This window comes from Myotis brandtii, unplaced genomic scaffold (genome assembly GCF_000412655.1).
Source record: "Myotis brandtii unplaced genomic scaffold, ASM41265v1 scaffold216, whole genome shotgun sequence".
Lineage (NCBI taxonomy): Eukaryota > Metazoa > Chordata > Mammalia > Chiroptera > Vespertilionidae > Myotis > Myotis brandtii.
In genome coordinates, this window is record NW_005358092.1 from 4,037,617 (window position 1) to 4,051,314 (window position 13,698).

Consider the following 13,698-nt stretch of genomic DNA (forward strand, 5'->3'; position numbering starts at 1 on the left):
GCCGAGGGCTGAGTGGGATCGGAACTCAGCTCAGGATCCTTTTGCTCAGCTGTGCACCCGCCTTGGGGCCACAGCACCCTGGGAGAAGAGGTGCCTTTCCTATTGCACCCAAGCCTCCTGCTATTGTCTTCCGAGAGGTGTTGCTCTCAGAGGAAAACAGAGTGGCCCTGGGCCTGGCCTGGCCCAAGTAAAACAGCATAAAATGAGAAAGGCACATTTTAGGAGCAGCTGAGACTCCTCCTGGCGTCCTTCAGATGAATGTGTGAAGGTGTGACGGAAGGGCGACCCTACCCACTGTGAAATATAAATTACAACATAACATGATTTCTTTCAGGCCATAAAACTCAGCAGGGTGTTACCTGCCCTCACCTGGTTAGGACTGAGTTTTAGTAACTCTCTCTTCTTTCCCTTCTAGAGCCTCCCAGGTAAACCTGTGCTTTCTCCCTTACAGCCTGAGAACCCCAACCCCGGGAGGAGCCAGCCCATCAACCTGAACCATTATGCCACCAAGAAGAGCGTGGCAGAGAGCATGCTGGACGTGGCTCTCTTCATGTCCAATGCCATGCGGCTGAAAACGGTGCTGGAGCAGGGGCCGTCCTCTCAATACTATGCTACCCTCATCACTCTCATCAGCATCTCTCTGCTCCTGCAGGTCGTCATCGGAATCCTCCTCGTGGTCATTGGTGAGCCCAGGCCTGGAGTTGGCCCCAGTGCCCCCTAGTGGGAAGATGAGCCCCAAGTGTCTTCCCTGTACCACCCTGCTTTGTACGTGCCTACTTCTCAGCCATACACGAACCTGGTTTAAGCCCTCTGCACCTACAAATGCCCAAGTGACACCCACAGAGTGATGAGAGGCACCCTGCCCTACCTCTTGGTGTTCCATACAGAGGCCACTCCACAACACTGCTGAGTGACGCCCTCACTAACTTGTAGCAGAGTCCCATATCACCTGTGTGAGCATGCACCCCACTCAGAAGATCTGGTGTAAGTTCCCAAACCCCGATTCTATGAAGCACCACATGGATGCCCCCACACTGGTCAGTGAGGGAAGAGGTGTCCAATGCAATGACACCACCTCCCTTGACTTCTGCCACATGGATCTCTGAGCTGCCAGACTTTCTCTGAACTCTAGTGGGTTTTGTGAGGGAAGCTTCAGACTGTAGCCCCCACCCTGACTTTTACCTCTCACTCTCCACTTCTCCACAGCACGGCTGAACCTGAATGAGGTGGAAAAGCAGTGGCAATTAAACCAGCTCAACAATGCTGCCACCATCTTGGTCTTCATCACTGTTGTCATCAATGTCTTCATTACAGCTTTCGGGGCACATAAGACAGGGTTCCTGGCTGCCAGGACCTCAAGGAATCTTCTCTGAATTCAGCTTGGAACCCAGGTGAGGGAAGCTGGGAGGTCCTCAGGCCCAATGGCTCCCCCAGGCAGCCCTTTCCTCACCTCTGGGGGTTTAGGGTAAGAGAGAAATCCTTGCCACGCAAAAGGAGAAAGTAGATCTGGGACAAGGAGGGAATCCTGGAGAAGAGCTTGGATGGGGACTCAGAAAGGCCCCCAGTGCTGTTAATGATTCTTCTCTAGTTTAGGCTCGGGTTTTTCCATCTCCTGAGATGGGTGGGAGGCAATGTGGATAGTGGTTGGCTCTGCCCCTCCGGCAAGAGGCAAGATGGAGATGTGGGATTTCCCCCTTGGCATTGTCCAGCAGTCCTGGCTACTCAAACTGTGGTCCATGAACCAACCGCAACGAAAGCACTGGAAGCTTGCTGGAAATGTAGAATCTCAGGCCCACTCCCGCTCTACTGAGTCAGCATCTGCATCTTTGAAGGCTGCAGGGGAATCAAGGGCACTCTGCCTCACCACCTGTTCTCGGCTTCCCCACAGGTACTGGATCTGGAGCTGCTTCTGCCTTTCTTCCCTGATCTGCCAGGCTGATGAGCACTTCCCCTGGGAGCTCCTGAAAGAGCAATGTAGATGCCTGCTTCCTACCACAGCACCTGAGTGAAGATGGGATAGTTTACTGGTCCAAGTGAATTTCATCTTGGTCCACAGGCCTGAGCTCAGCGTGGGATAGTGCCAACCTTTGCTCCTGGTGGCACCCGCACCTGAGGCATGTCGACCCAAGGCTGACTCCACCAGCTTAAGGACTCTGGTTCTGACTTACTCCATTCCTCCCCTCTGTCCCATCCATTCCCAGGCCTATTTTCCCAGGTAAAATGGAATGATTTCTATCTATAAAAGTTTCTGCAAATCCACTGAAGTCAACCTTTATGCTTTTAGCTGCATCTGAGCTGCCATCTCCATCTGTGTCCTGGAAAGGGCTCAAAGGATCAAACTCCAAGCCTGGAATGAGAAAAGGCTTTTAAATCACTCCCTCTCCTCCGGATTGTGCTCTGAGTCAACTTTCCAGGCCCCACATGCCTTGGGCCAATTACCATCAGCTACACCAATGGCCGATTAGTCAATTCTAGATTGACGCATGTACGCACACTCCTTTCGAAACCTCCTTTAAACCTGTTCTAGCTTTCATGTTAGCACCTTGTCTTAGGCATGTGTTTGAGAAATATGAACTTTGATTTATGCCTACGCCAAATATAACTAGGGAGGTCAGTCTGCACCTGTAAAGCATCAACAGGGCATCCCCAGCTCAAGCAGAAAGTATTTTTAAATTGTCTGCTATTTTAGAATAAGCCACACCTCAGCTCCTCTCCACTATTCCCCAAAACCATTCTGGCCCTCTTTCTAGCCTTATTCACCTGGGGTGTCCACCAGCCTCGCTCCTCTGAAACCACCAAGCTCCATTAACCTGCCAAACAGAAATGCCTCGTCTATCAGACTGTGAGCTCCTCACACAGGACCAATGTTGTCCCCTCCAGGAGCAAACCACAGCACAGAGCAGGCTGTCTGCCACACAGCAGGCATCAAACTAATGGTAATGGGTGGAGGGTGGCGTGGAAGGGTCCTTGGCACGTCCTTCAGAGGCTGGATGGCCAAAGGACAGAGACATGAACCATGGGGCCCTCAGCCCAACTCTCTCCCACCAGGATGGGCAACAAGAAAATGCAAGAGCCATTCTGTTTTCTAAGAAGATGCAGTATTTAATGCTTTCCCCCCACCATCCCAGTCCCTCCCCCACCCTAGACATTTCCCTACAGAGTAGGAGCCCTTGCCAGGTCCTCCCCCTTAAGGCAGATGGTGTGGAGGTAACAAACACAAGGCACTGGCCAGGAGCAAGGGGGTGGTGGGCAGGGCAGGGGAGGCTGGGCTGGCCCTGTTACCAGGAGAAGAGAAGCAGGAGGGCTGTTTGGACTGGCTCAGGCCTCCCAGTGAATGCCCAACGATGAGAGTGGCCCCAGAAAGAAACCTAGCACCACAGCTGGCCATCTGTAGCTCTGCCTACTCCCTACAGACCTTGCCCAAAGGCAGTGAGCGGGAGCAGGGACCCTAAAGAGCCATAGCCCAAGGGCAGGTATGGGCATCCAAAAGCCACCGAGTCACTGAAAAGCCCTGTGCTTCCTGATTTCTTAAGATGGAGGCAAGGATTCTCTTCAAGCCCGAGGGTTCTCAACAGGCTCCAATCTCCCCTATGCAAAGTTTATGCTCTTGGTGAATACAGGGCCCACTAAGCAGACCCTCCAAATGCTGTGCCTGGGACTGACTGTCCCAGCAGGGGGCTTGGGCCAGCTGCCTGGGCCTGCCACACCACCATCAGCCCTTGCTCACAGCAGGGAGCCCTGTGCTGGCCTCCCAGGCAGCCGCAGAGCTCAGGATCCAGTGTCCACTGCACTAGCGGTGAATTCAGCAGCAGTGGCAGAGGCGGCAGCAGCAGAGAAATCCCCACCACAAAGGCACCTGGGGATCATTAGTGCAAGGTAAGTGTGTGATCATCAGGTGACAGAAAGGGTGGCCTCGACTATAAAGGCCGAGGGCTGTTTTCCCTGAACTTGCTTCACTTTTCAGTTCCTCCTAGTCCTACTCCCTTCCACTTGGGGAACAGAACTCAGAACCACGTCCTCACCTCCCCAGACCTGCCACCCTGCTGCCTCCTACCCTGGCCCATTATATGGTTCCCTTCCACCCACACCCCTTCCTCTTCTTCCACTCAAGGCCACGGCTGGGGCTCTCCCTGCAGGACGGCAAGTCCGGGGAGCTGGGCTGCGAGGACTCAAAGCTTCCCACTTCCCTTTTCATCCCTTCCCGCTGACTCCGGCCCCTCCTCTCATCTACGTCATGGTTTACTTAGTACACCCACATCCTCTTTCCCCTCTGCCTCCTCCATCTTGCCTGTCCTGCTTGGCCTACATGCCCAACACCAGGGTGAGCCCACTGCCCACCACTTCCTCATCTCCCAACCCCTGTGGCACCAGGAAGAGGATGCCAGTTCTGTGCTTCTGATGGGCCTGAAGTCAGCGCTGCCTGGAGGGTAAGGTTAATGCCCTAATTGGTGGCCAGCAGTTTGGTGACCACCTGGGAGAGATGTGCGTGTCTCTGCAAGGCACGGCCGGGGGTAGAGCAGAGGATGTGCTCCTCGTGGGGCCAGCTCCTCTGGTTATAAATCAGCTGCCGATCACAGACCAAGGGACACAGCTCTACACGGGAGTGGGTCTGAGGTATGCAAGTGGGGACACTCTCTAAAGGCACCACTCCATCCCCCTTTTGGAGTCAATGCTGGGTCTTGGACAATTAAGGTTTGCTTTTCTGATTAAAAAAAAAAAAGAAAGAAAGAAACCCCAATAAAATATGTCCAATAGAAGAGCTTCCAGTTCCTGGTCGCTGTTCCTGTGAGGAGCGCAGGGTGGATGCTGGCACGCACCTCAAAGATGTAGGATGATGTCACTCAAGCAGGTCTTCCCCTCCCTGACCTAACTGCACAGCCTCTGTGACTGTGAGCGAGCAGCCCCTCAAGCTGCCCTTCACAAAGTCTTCCGTCTTCCGTCTGCAGGCCCAGAGGATGGAGAGAGGGGCCTCGATAGCTGTCTGCAAGGGGACAGCTCCCAGTGGAGCGGGGGTGTTATGCTGAGGCCTTGGGGGCCCAGCCATGACTTCTGCTCCCCACCTCACTTCCCCCAGCAGTCCACAGGGTGCTGGGGAGCAGCCGCGAGTCAAGGGGCAGGAAGTGGTCGGTCCAGTGGGCCACCCCTTGGGATTACGGCATCTTCATCTGGCGGCGATTCCACATGCCTCGCTTGGAATGGAAGTGATGGAAGAAGTTCCTGAGGGAGAGACGGTCCACTTCCAGGCCTGCTTGGAGGATCCTGAGTGAGAGAGGGGCAGGATGAGCCACAGAGCACAGGAGGCAACAAGGCGCCACATCTACAACAGCCCCATCCCTGTCTTCCTGTTTGTTCCCCACAGGCAGGAGCGGGGTGTGGTGCAGAGTGTGGGCTTTGGAGCCAGACAGCCTGAGTTTGAATCCCAGCTCCACACCATATAAGTCACATCATCTCTCAGAGCCTCAGTTCACTAATCTAGAAAGAGGATAATGATATACAGGCACTCGAGGGTGGTGGTAGACGAGAGATGGTAGACAGAGGTGCTCAGCACAGTGCCTGGCACTCAGCCAGCAGGAGACACATCATTGTGTTTGACGGAGACAGAGGCTGGAGCAGACCTCATCCTAGCCCTCCCCTGTCCTCTTCCTACATGCACAGCCCACGGGGAGTCCCTCTCTCAGAGAGACCTGTACTTTGGGCATGGGCGCAAGTTACTGGAATCTGAAGCAGTTTCTTTCTCCTTGGGCTTCAGTAGAGGAAGGAGGGTTGAGAACTGAACGGGGGTCTGCATCTTCCTGGCTGCGCAGGAAGACCACAGGTGGAGGTGGCCACTAGTCCAGGCTTCTGTCCACTTTGGGATCTACCTGGATCTGGCTTTATGAGACCGGGGCTATCTCATAGAAGCTCCCTCAACCTTCCTCCTTTGCACTTTAAACTCTCTTAGTATTATTATCTTCCTTTCCTTTCTTCCCTCTAGGGAAAAGGCATAAACACATGCAGCATTTATGCCTCTGACACTTACTAGTTGCAAGATTTGGGGCAAGTTATTAAGACTCAGTTTTCTCATCTGGAAAAATGGAGATAATTACACCTACCTCACAGAGGTTTGGGGAGGACTGAATGAAGAAATGGATGTGAATCACCTACCAGTATAGGCAGACACCCACTGACTGGTGGCTGCATTTTGCCCTCAGGAAGCAGTGTATCTCTTCCTTGTCAAGTCTCACTGCCCAGTGCTCCTGACCTTGCCCTGTCCCCCCTTCCTGGACACTGTTCCTACAATGACACCCTTTCTTACTTGGATTTTTAGCCCCTCTCTCCTTTGCCCCCACCCCTTAAGCTCAACTCTCCAAGTATCATCCTCTTTCCCTCCCCTTCTGTTGGCAGCAAATTTCCTGAAAGAGGAATCTCATCCTAACGCAGCCTCCACTTCCTCACACCCACAAGTTCTGTAACCCCTGTGACCTGGGGGCCCGGCCCAGCCAGCCCCTGGCCGTGTCCTTCTCTGAGGTTTTCCATACCCATGACTGTTTCCTCCTCCCTGAAACTCCCTTCTCCCCAGGCTTCCAGGGACCCAGACCTCATGGATGGCTTGTTGACCTTTAATGGTCCACACGACCTCTTTTGCTGGCTCAGAAGTCTTTCCTGACCCTTTGGCCTGTCTCTCTTATCCACCCCACCACTTCATCCTCCTCCCCAGGCCGCTGCGGGGGTGGGGGTCGGAGGGGAGTGCCGACCTGGAGATGCAGCATGTGCTCCCACTGTGACTTGCTTGCTGCTCAGATAATTATCGTTTACATTTGTACAGGTCAGTTTTTGCTAACCTCATGACCGTTCATCAAGCACTTTCCATGCCAGCCCTGTGACAGAGACAAAGGCAGTATCCTCCCCTTTATAGACAGAGAAACTGAGTCTCCGCAAGAGAAGTAACTGGAGCCCAGTAAGTGGTAGAACTTCCTCCAAGTCCGATGCCTTCGCCTGCTTGTGGGGAACCTGCAGCCTAGGTGGCCGGGTCTAGGATGGTCTTGCCCCACTCCCTCCCCAGAGCAGAGCCCTCAGATGCCCCTCTCTCCCAGTCACCTGTCCAGCAGCTCCCAGTCTTCCCCACCCCAGCGGTCTCGGAACTCCTTGGTGTTCATGCCTCCGATCCTGTCTAGGTCTGACTTGTAGATGCCAAGCAGTCCAAATCCATTCACTTCCCAGTAGCCTGCGGACAGACAAGAAGCTCCAGGTGAGGTGAGCCAGGGGCCAGGAGGAGGGAGTAAAGAAGGCCTCCAGGTGGCATCCCTAGAGCCTCCTCTGCAAGATGGACAATGGCGTGCCTGTGGTTGAAAACTGTCTGACCTGGGCAAGTCCCTTGACTGTTCTGTGGGGGAAGCCCCTGAGCTAAGGTGCAGGGTCCAGTGAAAGCAGCAGTCCTACCAGGGAGTGACCGAGTTCTGGTGACAGTCTTACATTAGGGTCTCACAATGGTAGCTACTAACAATAGCGCGTGTCGGTTTCCTTGGCCATTTCCCTCTCCAGAGGAGGGGCCTGTCTTTCCATCTTTGTATCCTCACACGGCCAAGTCCGGCACGTAGTAAATGCTTAATGAACATGTGATGAATGAGTAAAGGGGGAGATGGGGAGGGCCATGTTCATCATTGCTGCTGCTGCTGTGGCTGGCAGCACAGCCTTGGGGCACATCTCTGGACTGTCCAGGTGAGCAGAGCAGCAGAAGGGCAGGAGGGGAGGGTGCTGCTGCTGTGTTAGACAGGACTGTTTCCAGCTCTGGGGTTAAAAACCAAGGCCAGGAGGTCTTTCCTACCCTCCCTAGACCAGGGCAGGGCTCACCCTCAGGCCACTGGGGAGTGGCCCCGCAATGAAGTCTCATCACCATGGGGGCGAAGGCCATCTTGCCCTCCACACAGTGCTTCCGGATGGTATCAATGATGCCAGCTGGGAAGTGGATGTGGAGATCACAGAGGAAGATGATGCTGTGCGGGTCCTGGGGACAGATGTGGGAGGATCAGCAGACCCTCCGACCAGGGCTACAAGGCCAAGCCACTCTCTAGGACAATCCTCTGGCTCTTCCCATTTGCATGATTGACAAACCTCCACTAAACAATTGGGCAGATTTCCACGGTACTGGGCATCAGAGCACAGTTCTTACAATCAGAGAGTAAATCCTGACTCCTCCCCCACTCTTTATGGACTTAAGGACTCTGGAAAAATGCTCCACCTGGCAGCACAACAGAGGACCCCGTGTCCTCATTCCTTCCTCCCAGAGGAACTGACCTCCTTACACATCCCAAATGTCTCTCTACCTCTTAACCAACCCTTAATCTCATCTCCCAAGCCCCTCCCAGTCCATTTACCTTCACCAGGTCTATGCCAGCCTGAAGTCCAGCTGAGCGCTCGAAGTTTCCACTTAGTTTCATGTACTGGTAGCTGCAGGGGAAGAAAGAAGAGAGGGGCTGAGCATTAGGACTAGGCCGTGGCAGTCCCCTGAAGGAACTTTGCAGGCATAGAGGAGAGATGATGTGCTCCTGGAATGGGATTATGGCAGAGACTAGGGTCAGCAAAGCTGGATGAGACCTGTGGCTCTGCCCCGGGCCCAGCAGTGCTGATTTTGGGAAGAGGGTTCAGGCTGCACGCCAGCCAGGAAACCTCCTCACCTCTGCAGCTTGGACCTTTTCAGGGCCATCTCGACATCCATGTCCTCACTGCTATAGTCAGTGATGATGATGTTGAAGTGTGAGTCGCCGGTGGCCTGGAACAGCTTTTCCATGTCTCTGATGAACTGCTGCACCCAGCGCGCCTGGTTCTTCACTACCCAAGTGGGGCAGGCAGAGAGAAAGAAGCAGAGGTAACACAAAGAAGGCATGCCCACTCCTGGGTCCTGCAGGACAGAGTCTCATCAGACCTCTGCTCAGGGGCGACGCAGCTATGGGCAACCAGGAGCAATGCCGTACAGACACAGAGGCGAGCTCACTATGGAGGGGCCTCTCCACCCTGCACAGCCTCCCCGGCAGGGCCTCTGAGAAAACCTTCGGCCAGGACTTGCCATCAGTCTCTTATATTTATCCCTCATGCTCTAACACTTAAAACCTGTAATCTGTCTGTCTTATTTATCATCCTTATTTCCTGTCTCACCCCACTGTTATACTCCTATCTGTTACACAGTCCCCTTTGTCATGATCAGCTAACCCATTCTATTAGGTACCCTCTCTGTCCTATCTCCCCAGATCAACTGTAAACCCCAGTACAACCCCAGTTGATTATCACACCCAACCTTGAAACTGGTACCACAGAAAGAGTGATGGCCTCAAGTCAGTATGTACTCTCAGCTCGAGCTTTCTAGACATGTACACTTAGACTAGTGACTTTTCTCTTGTGAGCCTCAGTTCCGTGACTGTAAAGTGGCCATTTTCACAAGCTCCCGGAAGATGTCAGTGAGCAGAGACCTGGTGCTCAGGATTACTATTAGTGTCCCTGCTCCGCTGACAGTGCCCAGGCTCGGCTGGAGGCTCACCAGGCACGATGAAGTGGACCACTGCTCGGTGATTCCAGGAGAAGCCCTGGGGCCAGCACAGCTTGGGCTCTGGGGCCCGGACATTCAAGACACGTCTCTGGCGGTTGTGTGGGCCCCACACCAGGCCCTGCAGGTTCCGGGCCTCGGCCTCTTCCCCACCAGCTGGATCGATGCCCTGCCAGCCTCGCGCAGACACATACTCAGAGAGCCGCACCAGGCGCTGGCCTTGCTCCAGCAGCTCAAGCTCCAGGAGGTAGCGACCCCCACGTAGCTGGTCTTGCCGCTTCTCCACATTCACAATGCGCCGCAGCTGGTATCTCCTATGGCAAAAGGGTGGGGGCTTGAGTAATTCTTTCCCCCACTGTGGGGCAGCGTGGTGTGGTAGAAGCCTGCGAGGCCAATTGTCAAGAAACTCGGGTATTTGTCCTCGCTTTGCCATTGGCTAAGTTGCTTATGCAAGATGCTTTTAACCTCTCTAGTATTCCCTGCCTCCACCTTGTTTTTGGTTGCTTTGTCTGTGTTTTGTGCCTCCATCTTTAAAAATGCACCTATTGAGTTGTGATGATCTCTAAACTCTTTTATAGCTCTGAGATTGTATATAAGGTGAATGAGTTTCCTTCAGAAGTTGACTTTAATTAATAAAATACTCTGTTCAAACAACAGTACATAATACATAATTAGGTAAATGTTCATTAGTTGGCTCAACATCATTAGTCACTAGGGAAATGTAAATCAAAACGACAATGTGGCCGAACCGGTTTGGCTCAGTGGATAGAACGTCGGCCTGCGGACTCAAGGGTCCCGGGTTCGATTCCGGTCAAGGGCATGTGCCCTGGTTGCGGGCACATCCCCAGTGCGGGGTGTGCAGGAGGCAGCTGATCGATGTCTCTCATCGATGTTTCTAACTCTCTATCCCTCTCCCGTGCGGGGTGAGGAGGCAGCTGATCGATGTCTCTCATCGATGTTTCTAACTCTCTATCCCTCTCCCTTCTTCTCTGTGGAGGGTCAATAAAAAATATTAAAAAAAAAAAAAAACCGACAATGTGAGATACCATTTCACACCCATTAGAATGGTTATTTAAAAAAGGAAAATAACAAGTGTTGGCAAAGGATGTAGAGAAATTGGAACCTTCATACACTGCTGATGGGAATGTAAAATGGTGTAGCTGATTTGGAAAAGAGATTCGCAGGTCCCCAAAATATTAAACATAGAGTTACCATATGGCCCAGCAATTCTACTCCTAGGTGTATACCCAAGAGAACTGAAAACATGATGACACAAAAACTTAGTACACGAATGTTCCGAGTAGCCTGGTATTCATAATAGCCAAAAAGTGGAAACACCTAAATGTCAATTAAGTGATGAATGGATACACATTATGTGGTATATTCCTACTAAGGAATATTATACAGCAATATAAAGGATGGAAATAGGCAATACATTTTACATGGATGAGCCTTGAAAGCATTTTGCTAAGTCTAAGAAGACAGACACGAAAGGCCACATATTATATAATTGCATTTATGTGAAATGTCTAAATAGGTAAATCTATAGTGATAGAACGTAGAGACTGGGAGGAGGGAGGAATGGGAATTAACCACTATTAGCTACAGGGTTCCTTTAAAAAGTGATAGAAATGGCCCAACTGGTGTGGCTCAGTAGTTGAGCGGCGACCCAAGAGGTTACCAGTTCGATTCCCAGTCAGGGCACATGCCGGGATTGCAGGCTCAACCCCCAGGAGGGGGTGTGCAGGAGGCAGCCGATGGATGTTTCTCTTTCATCAATGTTTCTATCTCTCTATCCCTCTCCCTTCCTCTCTCTTTAAAATCAATAAAAACATTTTTTAAAAGTGATAGAAATGCTCTGGAATCAGAAAATGGTGATGGTCACACAATATATGAATATACTTAAAACCCACGGAATCATATACTCTTAAATGGTGTGGGAATTTTATCTTAATTGAAAAAAATGTTGATTGGTTAAATGAATGAAACAACAAAGAGCTCGGCCATTCTAGCCCTTCGAGCCCACATCTGGGGTTTGTTCCTATTAGTCTCTTTTAGCTTCCGTTTTGCCTGATCTGTCTTTTTACTAGCTTCTTCCCTGAGAGAGGGGACCACATTTGCCAGGTCTTCCCTGTGCTTTTAGACTGGGAGCCAAGGCATTTCAGAACCTTGCTTGATGGTGGGACGAAGACCTGACTGGTCCAGGTCACCTCCAGGGGCAGGGGCTCCAGGCACTTGTCCTTTCCAGGAGTCTGCAACAAGGGAACCCACTACAGCCCCCAAGTCCCTGCCCCCTGGGCCAGCATGCCTCAGCCCCGGCCCCAGGAGAGCCCTTTACCTTACCCCCGGCTCCTCTGGTTGAGCTTCTTTATGAAGACCCGTGTGATCTCGAGAGCCTCCTGCTCCGGAAGCAGCAGGTTGCCAGATGTGTTACAGCTCAGATCAATCCAGTCAGTCCGCAGGGCTTGGAAGTCAAGGTTCTGTGCACTGAAAGTCTGGTCCCAGTTTACCACTGGGTCAAACATGGGCACGTATTCAAACACCTCACTCACATCCTCTTCCTCTTCTTCTTCTTCACCCTCTTCCTCTCCCTCCACTTGCCCTTCCTGGCCTGCAGCTGCTACCACCTTCTCCTCCCCAGGCCAACCCCTCCTCGGGGCCAGAGGCTCCATCCTGTCACCCCTCTTCTGCTCTGCAATGTATGACTCAACTTGATTAAGCCACTGGGACTGCCCTAGAGTCTTCCTGGGGCTATCACCAGTGGGCCTGGGCCTTGTGACTTGAGGTAGGTTCCCCATCCGGTGCCCAGGCCACTTGTCAGAATGAGGTGGATTTTGGCTGGGCTCAGGTCTGGGTTTTCTCTCCATCTTCTCTGCTTGCTGGACTGGGATATTGCTGGTCTTCACTGGGAAGGGAGTTATAGAGTTCTGCTTGGAAAGGGGGGCAGGCAGCCCCTCCCGGGGCTGGGCCAGGAGTTTCCGCAGGCTCCGGAGGTGGTAGTCAGTGACATCCTGCCCAGGGGTAGAGGTAGGCACGTGTTTTCCCTCTGGCTCAGTGGAAGCAGGGGTCTCCTCTGCTGCCTCTCCATACTGGGACTCTTCTAGAAGGCCTTCTTCAAAACCTGTCATTAATAACAACCATTCCTCACGTCAGAGTTTGCAAGCTTTTCCCAAGACATACAAATACCTGGTGATTATGTGTGATACTTCAAGGGGTTTCAGACAGGGATGGCATCTGGGCTCTGCCACTTACTGTGTGACCTGGGGTGAGTCACTCACCCTCAGTAACCCCAGTTTCTCCATTTGCATAAAGGGAATAATGATCCACCTTCCACAGGTTTTTGTGAAGACAGAGTGATATAAATACACAAAGTGCCTAGCAGGTGCCTGGCACATGGAGGATTCCAACAAACGGCCCAACCCAGGCCCTAGCGCCTCAAGAAGAAAGGCCACAGGAAGACAGTGCTTCTCTGTAGAACTTCTCAAATGACGTGCTAGGGACAGCGCACCCTGGGGCAGCCCAAGTGATCTCCAGGGCTCGGAACCTCCAGCTGACCCAGCCTGCTGTCACCAACAGTCATGTTCTTGTAGAACATGTGCCTTGATATAGAAAAGCTGGGAGTACTGCTCTGCACCCTTGGGTGTGGAAGGAATGGCCATGTGGTTTGGATTTTTTAAAAATATTTTTTTATTGATTTCAGAGAGAAGGGAAAGGGAGAGAAATAGAGAATCACTGATCAGCTACCTCCCGCACGCCCCCACTGGGGATCAAGCCCACAAGCCGAGCATGTACCCTGACTGGGAATTGAACTGTGAACTCCTGGTTCATAGGTCAATGCTCAACCACTGAGCCATGTTGGCTGGACTCGTTTGAATTTTAAGCTCCTCAGGTGCGGGGCTAGCATAGTCTGAACTTCTCTTAGAAATAGACCATGGTCACCCCTCCCAGCCTGACCTGGAAGCCCCAGCTCTCACTCTGTACCTGGCTGCTCTGGCCCCTGCTTCTCAGGCTGGTCAATCTTGATGTACTCCTGAAAGCTGAACCTGTAGGAGGAAGGGGAAAGCAGGCTGCACAGGTGCCCTGCAGGCAGAGCATGAGGCTCTGCTGGAAGTTCCAGCAGCAGTCTGAGGTCATGTCCCGGACCAGAGCAGAGGAGGGAGGCTGGGTGAGCATGTGTGTGT

The 13,698-nt window shown here is 52.5% G+C and overlaps 2 protein-coding genes across 10 annotated transcripts in view; one reads left to right on the forward strand and one right to left on the reverse strand.

Moving 5' to 3' along the window:
* NINJ2 (ninjurin 2) overlaps positions 1-2,259 on the forward strand; it is a 150,969-nt gene extending 148,710 nt beyond the window's left edge. For all 9 annotated transcript variants that reach the window (XM_014539459.1, XM_005865943.2, XM_014539460.1 and 6 more), the window contains 3 exons: positions 452-683; positions 1,207-1,391; positions 1,889-2,259. In XM_014539459.1, the coding sequence (XP_014394945.1) occupies positions 530-683; positions 1,207-1,373 (321 nt within the window). In that variant the 5' untranslated portion in view covers positions 452-529 and the 3' untranslated portion in view covers positions 1,374-1,391; positions 1,889-2,259. The remainder of the gene's footprint in view (positions 1-451; positions 684-1,206; positions 1,392-1,888) is intronic.
* An 822-nt stretch (positions 2,260-3,081) lies between these two features.
* The window catches only part of B4GALNT3 (beta-1,4-N-acetyl-galactosaminyl transferase 3), a 105,165-nt gene continuing 94,548 nt past the window's right edge, over positions 3,082-13,698 (reverse strand). Inside the window, exons 15-22 of the mRNA XM_014539402.1 lie at positions 13,499-13,560; positions 11,861-12,638; positions 9,512-9,831; positions 8,655-8,808; positions 8,355-8,427; positions 7,831-7,984; positions 7,078-7,204; positions 3,082-5,259 (exon numbers count right to left, since the gene is read on the reverse strand). Of these exons, the coding sequence (XP_014394888.1) occupies positions 5,151-5,259; positions 7,078-7,204; positions 7,831-7,984; positions 8,355-8,427; positions 8,655-8,808; positions 9,512-9,831; positions 11,861-12,638; positions 13,499-13,560 (1,777 nt within the window). The 3' untranslated portion in view covers positions 3,082-5,150. The remainder of the gene's footprint in view (positions 5,260-7,077; positions 7,205-7,830; positions 7,985-8,354; positions 8,428-8,654; positions 8,809-9,511; positions 9,832-11,860; positions 12,639-13,498; positions 13,561-13,698) is intronic.